This window comes from Sapajus apella, unplaced genomic scaffold, assembly GCF_009761245.1.
Source record: "Sapajus apella isolate SASKATOON/1434 unplaced genomic scaffold, GSC_monkey_1.0 scaffold156, whole genome shotgun sequence".
Lineage (NCBI taxonomy): Eukaryota > Metazoa > Chordata > Mammalia > Primates > Cebidae > Sapajus > Sapajus apella.
Genome location: NW_022437096.1, coordinates 2,042,169 through 2,049,858, shown reverse-complemented (window position 1 = coordinate 2,049,858; position 7,690 = coordinate 2,042,169). Strand labels below are relative to the sequence as shown.

Sequence of the window (7,690 nt, the reverse complement as noted above, 5' to 3'; positions counted from 1 at the left end):
TCCAAAGGCCACTCCAGGCCCTGCTGCCCTGCCATCCCTGCTGCTGGGGGTGGCGGGAGTGTCTGGGTCACTCTTCATCACTTGTCTCCAGCTGGCCAGATCCCTCAGTCCCTCAGTCAGAACAGCGGCCATCTTCTGGCACCCTCCCTGCTCCCTGGAGGGTCTGAGAGCCCCGGGGACCAAGGGAAGACATGGCTGATGGGCAGGCTCTGTGGGCACAGGGTGTGACAGCCACCCAGATGGTGACCCCAGCTGCCCTATGGGGATGTACTGGGCAGGCTTGGCTTCTGGCCAAGATCCAGAACCCCCCCTCCCTACAGTGGTCAGGGAGGCTGGCTGGGGGGTAGTTGGGTGTCTCAGGGAGTAAGGGTCTGCCTATCCCTGGTGGGGTGAGGCTGGGCAGGGTAAGGAAAATAGCTTTCCTTTCCTTTCTGGTGAAGGAAAAAGGGGCCACTTTAACCTGAGGGATGTATGGGATGGTCCCATTCCCACTCTACCTGGTAGCTTACATGTGGGAGAGGGTCCAGGCCATGCTGGGTCAGGCAGCATCTCCGGGGGCCAGGGACAGCCTGTGCCCTCGCCTGGGTCTTGTGTGGGGGGTGGAAACTGTCTGGGAGTTTGGGGTCTCCTGGGGCCTAGTCAGTGTAGTGTTCAGTCCTGGGGAAGTCCAGTGTTGGGGTGGGAGGTGGGAGCAGAATGGGGACACAGCTCCACCTCAGATGCCTGGTCTGTGTTGGGTCTGCTGGACCCCTGAGCCCCATCACGGGGAGTAAGGGGGACAGCAGTGGAAGCAGGGCTTCCTGGAAGAGGTGGATGGAGTGCCACCGGCAGCCCAGGGCACAAAGGCTGCAGGCCACAGGCAGTTGTGGTTTGGGCAGCCCCGCTACCCCTGCTCACTGGTCAGCAGCTGGTGAATGCCACAGACCGGCCCGAAGCCCAGGTGTAAAGCTACTCCCACCCTTGAGCGGCTGAGCTGCTGATTCGTGGCAGGAGGGCAGGGCAAGGGGCCCTAGGGATCTTGCTACCCACCAGCCCAGTGGGTTCCAGGGCTGTCCTCCATCCTTCCTGAGACCCAGATCACTGGGCTGGGGAAGGGGTGTCAGGGTGAGAAGCATCTGGTCCAGGATGGAGCCAGACCGATGGGAGGACAATGCCCACATGGAGTGGACAGGCTTGAGGGCCCAGCAGGCGCCCGTCCCTGCAGGAGAGTGCAGCCATGAGCTTTGCAGGACAGAACAGGCAGGGGTGGGACACGCAGGTGCACTGGCACTTGCAATGCTTGGAGAAGGCACCCCACAGACAGGAGAGGGGGAGGAGCTGGGGTGCAAAAGGGCCCACGGGGACCTATGGGACTGGGAGGCCCAGGGTCAGTGGCCACAGCAGTGGGGTTGGGGATGCAGCTTGAGGCGTCTGGGAGACAGAGGGATGCAGGCAGAACAGGTGCAGGTGGACCCCACGTTCGGGGACGACGGTCAGGCACAGGCAGGGCATCCTTGGGGTGAACCTGGGAACACAGGGCTCAGCCTAGGGAACTCAGGGCAGGCGGACAGTGACTTGCAGCTGCGGACAGAAGTCGATTCTCAGGCTGTCACGGATGGGCCTAGCGCCCTGAACTGTGGGGAGTAAGGACTGGCGCCCGGCGGGGATCCTGCTGAGAACTCCCCTCCTCATCCCCCAAGGCAGGGAAGTTCAGCCAAAGGGCAGAGGCTGGCAGGGGTATCTCCGCGCCGCGTCCGGCCCTAGGTCCGGACGAAGCTGCGGGGCGGCACTCCCCTCCCCCTGCGCTTCCCCCCAGGCTCCGGCCCTCCCCCAGCGGCGGCCGCCTCGGGTTTCCGGAGGGGCGGGAGGGCGGACAAGGGCATCACGTGCGCGCGGCCAGCGGGCCGGTTGGTCCCCGGGCGGGGGAGGGGCCGTGCGCTGCCTGGGTCCGGGCTGGGGTCGCGCAGGGGTTGGCACCTGGGACATCCCTGCGGGAAGAGCCGGGAGCAGGAGCGCACCAGCGGCGGGCGGGCGGACAAGCCGCGCGGAGCCGGCCCGGGGCGCGCGCCGAGGGAGCCCCGCCGATCCCGGGTTCCCGGTCCTGGGCGAACCGCCCGCGGGCTCTGCGGAGTGGGCGGCGCCCGGGCCTGCCATGAGCTCTCCGCCGCCCGCCCGCAGCGGCTTTTACCGCCAGGAGGTGACCAAGACGGCCTGGGAGGTGCGCGTCGTGTACCGGGACCTGCAGCCCGTGGGCTCGGGCGCCTACGGCGCGGTGTGGTGAGCGCGGGCCGGGTGGGCGGCCGGCGGGGCGGGCGGGGCCTGCGCGGGGTGGCCGGCCTTCCCGCTAAGCGGTGTGCCCCGCAGCTCCGCGGTGGACAGCCGCACCGGCGCCAAGGTGGCCATCAAGAAGCTGTACCGGCCCTTCCAGTCCGAGCTGTTCGCCAAGCGCGCCTACCGCGAGCTGCGCCTGCTCAAGCACATGCGCCACGAGAACGTGAGTCGTGCGGCCCCGCTCGGCTTCCCCACCCAGCGACGCCCCCTCAGCAGGCGGCTGCGGGGCGGGGCGGGGACCGGACCGGGGATCCCCAGGGGAGGAGGAGAGCAGGGCCCAGCCCCTGTCTTGGGGAGGCGATTCCCCCTTCTCTGCCAGCCCCGGGAAGGACTCAGCCCCTCAACTCCGCGCCTCAGCCAGGCCCTGGTCAGGGACACGAGTTGGCCAGGCCCAGGGGATCCTCCAGCTCTCATGCCAAACCTTGCCCCCAGCCAGGAAGCCCGTGGTGAGAGGATGCTCCCGGCTGGACGATTTTCCTAGAAGGGGCACCTCTCCTCTTCCCCATCCGGACCCCTCTCCAGCTCCTCTGTGGAGCCCACTCTGTTTCGGACCCAGCGAGGGGAGAGGGGGCGCGTCCAGAACGTAGGGAGAGTGTTGGGCCCTCAGGAGCCCCGTGAGATGCACAGCTGCCCTGGGCCTCTGCCATGGCCGTGGCTGGCTGTTGAGAGCCCTACCTTTCTGCCAGGGGCGCTCCCGTTTCTGGACACAGTTCCACTTGTCCACTGCCCCCCATGTCACTCCTGCCCTGCCCCTTGTCTGGGCGCCTGGATCCTAGCTCCAGGGTCACACGCTCTGGACCCTCCTGGGTCATCCAAGCCACCAGCACCCTGGGAGAATGAGTCCTTGTGTCTGCCAGCAAACTGCCCCCACCACTCCCTCAGCCCCTTGAGTGGGTGCTTTTCTCTGAGGCTTCCCATGCCCACCCTGACCCCAGCTCACCCCCCTGGCCCTGTGAAGTCCATTTGTGGTGGACAGCAGTCCTGCCCCCATCTCACCACCTCCCAGTCACACCCAGGCCTTGTCCCAGGAGTGCAGCCTTCCCCACCTTTGGTTTTATCCAGCTCCTCCCCTGCGGCCCCCTGACCCCACCCACCCACTCACCTGCCTGTGCCTTGCCCCTGTCCAGCCGAGAGCCGGGGGCTTTTCTTTTTTCTTTGGAGATGGAATTTCGCTCTTGCTGCCCAGGCTTGAGTGCAATGGTGAAATCTTGGCTCCTCGAAACATCCGCCTCCCGGGTTGAAGTAACTCTCCTACCTCAGCCTCCCGAGTAGCTGGGATTACAGGCATGCGCCACCACACCCAGCCGGTAATTCTGTATTTTTAGTAGAGGTGGAGTTTCACCATGTTGGTCAGGCTGGTCTGGAACTTCCGACCTCAGGTGATCCGCCCGCCTTGGCTTCCCAGAGTGCTGGGATGACACGTGAGCCACCGCGCCTGGCCACCAGGGCTTTTCTTTAGTCACTGCTCCCTGTGCCTGTGGGTCCACCCCCTGGGCTCCTGGCCTGCGGCTTCGGGTCTTCCCCTGGAAGGCATCTTCCTGGGGGACTAAGGCCCTGCAAGGCCATGTGCCTTGCTCAGCGGGGGAGGAGGCTCCGCCACAGGCCCCAGTCCTGCCGTCTCCAGGTGGGTCCCTGTACCACAGAGGCCAAGTCCATCCATCTGGTGGCCCCTAGCCCACAGGACCCTGCTCTCTGTCTTGGGCTAAACCACTCTCCCAGGCACCCTCCAGCTCTCATGACTGCAGTCCTGGCTGCTCCCAGCCTCCCTGGACGCCCCTCCACCCCATGTTCCTTCTTCTCTCTCCACACTCTTGCCCTCAGGTCTGGCCCACGTGGCTACGGTGGAGCTGCCCTTCCATTGTGTGCCTATTCTTGCCTCACTCAGGCTGGTTCCTATACCACAGCCAGGAGGACGCATTTAGCATCACACTCCTGTTTAAATCCTTCCCTGTCTCTTGGGATCAAAGCCAAACCTTCACCTGCTGTGTGCTTCCCTGCCGGCTCCCTCTGGCCTCTCCTTAGCCCCTCCCTGGCCTGGGCCTTGGCCACCTGGCCTCCCTTTCTGTGTTCCTCAAACTCTCCAAGTGTTCTCCCTCCTGCCTCGGCTACTCTGTGTGTGCCCTCTGTGTCTCCCTCCGTCCACACGTCCACCTGCTCCTCTGTCCTTGGCTATGCAAAACTCCAGGCCTCTCTGGGACCCTGGAGGCCCTGTCACCCCAAAATGCTGAGGTGGCAGTTATCTTATGATCTGTCCACTGTCCGTCTCCCCAACCAGGGGCGTTGTGGGGACCAGGTCTGGCTGGTCACGGTGCTGCCTGCCTGGGCCTCACCAGCAGAGGCCTGGCCTCTCCCCATAGCGCTGCCGCACCCTGGGCCTGGGTCTGCTTGGTTGGGGAGAAGATGGAAGAAAGGGTCAAGGGGCAGGAGCCCTTTGGATAGCAAACCAGCCTAGGCTTGGGGTTGCCCCTCCCCCAGAAGATCTCGGCTGTCACCATCCAAAAATAACCTGTCTGTGGGTATGTGTGCCAGGGCTGGGCCACACTGCCAATGGCCAGTGGGCAGAGCCAGGCCCTTTGGACAGTGGGGCGTGACAACAGCAGCTGCAGAGGGGGTTTCCTGCTCAGGGGACTGTGCCACTCTTGGGGGGTGCCCCAGCCCGTGTCCTCTGCTGCACCCTCAACCCTACCTGCCCTCCCCCCGCCCCAGGTGATCGGGCTGCTGGACGTATTCACTCCTGACGAGACCCTGGATGACTTCACAGACTTGTGAGTGTTGACCTGGGCTGGCCGCCAGGCACAAGGGGTGTTGGGCAGCTCTGGGTACTGGCTTCAGGTTCTAGGTTGGCATGGGGCTCTCTTCCTGTAGGCTGAGTGGGGGATGCACATTGCCCACCCCCTCCCCCACATGCTCCTGGGACCCACGGGCACTAGCACTGCTCAGCAGAGTTGGGGCTGCTGCCTCCCTCCAAGTCTGGCACCTGGGCCCTCTCCAGCACTGGAGGTGTGAACCTTGGACCTGGGCATTTGTTAAGAGGAAGGTCCCGTGCTCGGGACCTTCCTGGCACCAAGTGTGTGGCCCGTAATGGGAGCTGCTGACCTTTTCCGACGGGTACAAGAGAAGCAGCAGGGGGGACCCGCCCTGCCCCTGCTCTGTAGCCGACCACCCTGGGACTCACACCTTGTCGGCCAAGAGTGAAGGGCCAGGCTGCGGAAGAGCTGGAGAGGGCAACAGGCTCCTCCCGCCTGACTTGCAGAGGTCAAGGACCCACGCTGGCCTCAGTGGCCGCTGGGGAGGTGCTAAATACCATGCTTCTGTGTCTGTCTCCACTGGCCCAGCTGACCCCACTGACCCAGATGCCCTGTGAGCCCCTGTCACCCCCAGGCACCTCCCTCATCTCTGGCACAGAGTTCTGAAGTTGAAACCTGACTGCTTCCCTCCCCTGCCTGTGAAGACTTGAGCCCTGCTGCCTCCACCACGCAGCTTCAGCCCCTACACTGGCACGCAGGGCACTCAGTGGAGGGTTCAAAAACCCCAAATGCAGCCTCCTCTCTGCCTGACAGTCCTCGGGGTGGGAGGGAGGCGTGAGCATTAGGGATGGAGTTGGGTCAGGATAGAGCCTGGCACCGCAAGGTGCAGCTTCGAGGACCCTGAGGCCAGTGGGGACAGGTGCTGCAGGGTGACCTTCCCAGGGGCACTTGCTGGAGCGGGATGGGTCTCAGCCTGGGCCTGCTGGGTGGGCCTCCAGGATGCAGAGGCTGTCTGCCCACTGAGGGCACCCGGCCCCTCCCACAGTTACCTGGTGATGCCATTCATGGGCACTGACCTGGGGAAGCTCATGAAGCATGAGAAGCTGGGAGAGGACCGGATCCAGTTCCTCGTGTACCAGATGCTGAAGGGGCTGAAGGTACGGACCCCAGGGGAGGCTGCGGGGAGGCTGCAGGGAGGCAGCAGGGCCTGGTGGCCGGGTGGAGGAGGGTCTTGTGGCTCTGAGTCCCCGGTGTACTGACGCCTGCCCAACCCTCTGCCCCCGCAGTATATCCACGCTGCTGGCATCATCCACAGAGTGAGTCCTGGAGGGGAAGCCACCCATCAGCCCTCCTCCGGCACAATTCCCTGCCTCCACGTCCCACCTATGAGGATCTGACAGGGTGTGGGGGCACTGAGCCATGCCCCATGCACAGCCCCTTTTGGGAGCCTGCCTGGTTCCCAGGTCCCTTCATCCATCCTTGAAGGGCTGCAGAGAGCAAGGGGGCCAGGTCTGGTGGCCCTGTCTTTAGGTCCCACCCAGGCTCTTGGCTGTGCCCATGCTTGGGAGGGTGGGACGCAGTGGCCACCTTTCCTCTGCCCGCAGGACCTGAAGCCCGGCAACCTGGCTGTGAACGAAGACTGTGAGCTGAAGGTGTGTGCAGCGGTCCCTGAGCTGGAGCATGGGCTCCCTCAGATCTGCCATCTATCCACCTGTCCTCAGGCCTGGGCAGGGGACCTGACCCCAGACTCTGGGCAGGAGCTGAGGAGCGGGTGGGTGGTTGAGCCCCAGGAGGCAGTCATACAGCCCACTGCCGTACCTGCTGTGGGTGAGGGTGGGAGGCGCCCCCAGGCCTCTGCCTAGTTCAGGCAGGGCTGAGGCCTTGTCGGCAGCAGGTGACAGCAGGGAGAGGGCACCTGCTCCGAAGTGCAGCTGGGCTCAGTGCACTGGCCACAGGGGGGAGCTCAGGCAGTTTGGGGTCTGGGGCTGTGACCTCAAGCCCTGGAAGGTTGTCAGGAGGCCCCAGCTTGGGGGCTTCAAGTCCAGCCCTCTTGGGGTGTCCTGGATTATGGGTGGCCTGTCCACTCCTTCGGAGTCCCCTAGACCCCACTTTCCTAAATTTTCCCACAGATCCTGGACTTTGGCCTGGCCAGGCAGGCCGATAGTGAGATGACTGGGTATGTGGTGACTCGGTGGTACCGGGCACCCGAGGTCATCTTGAATTGGATGCGCTACACGCAGACGGGTGAGGAGCTGCCCAGAGATGTGGGCCCTCTCAGGCTGCACCATCTGCTTCCCCCCTTCTTCACGGAGAGCCCATGGTGGCTGCTTCCAGGGAGGCTGTTGAGCTGGGGTGGGAGCCGGGTGAGTGGGCTGCGTCACTGTCTCCTCCCTTCCCGTCTCATTCCGGCCCCCTGCCCATGGAGCTGATCAGGGTTTCTATTTCAGTGGACATCTGGTCTGTGGGCTGCATCATGGCAGAGATGATCACAGGCAAGACACTGTTCAAGGGCACTGACCGTATCCTCCAGCAGCAGGGCAGCACCAGGGTGGGTGGGGATGGCTTCTGCCCAGGTGGAGGGTATTGGGGGGGATGGCTTCTGCCCAGGTGGAGGGTATGAGGGGTGGTGGGGC

At 64.4% G+C, this 7,690-nt stretch overlaps 1 protein-coding gene across 3 annotated transcripts in view; it reads left to right on the top strand.

Moving 5' to 3' along the window:
- The first annotated feature begins 1,817 nt into the window (after positions 1-1,817).
- MAPK12 (mitogen-activated protein kinase 12) overlaps positions 1,818-7,690 on the top strand; it is an 8,863-nt gene continuing 2,990 nt past the window's right edge. The window contains exons 1-8 of one of the 3 annotated variants that reach the window (XM_032266189.1): positions 1,818-2,256; positions 2,344-2,473; positions 5,017-5,075; positions 6,103-6,214; positions 6,344-6,373; positions 6,662-6,709; positions 7,187-7,301; positions 7,505-7,576. In XM_032266189.1, the coding sequence (XP_032122080.1) occupies positions 2,132-2,256; positions 2,344-2,473; positions 5,017-5,075; positions 6,103-6,214; positions 6,344-6,373; positions 6,662-6,709; positions 7,187-7,301; positions 7,505-7,576 (691 nt within the window). In that variant the 5' untranslated portion in view covers positions 1,818-2,131. Of the gene's footprint in view, positions 2,257-2,343; positions 2,474-5,016; positions 5,076-6,102; positions 6,215-6,343; positions 6,443-6,661; positions 6,710-7,186; positions 7,302-7,504; positions 7,577-7,690 lie in introns of all 3 variants that reach the window. The other 2 variants (XM_032266188.1, XM_032266191.1) reach the window with 2 other exon arrangements.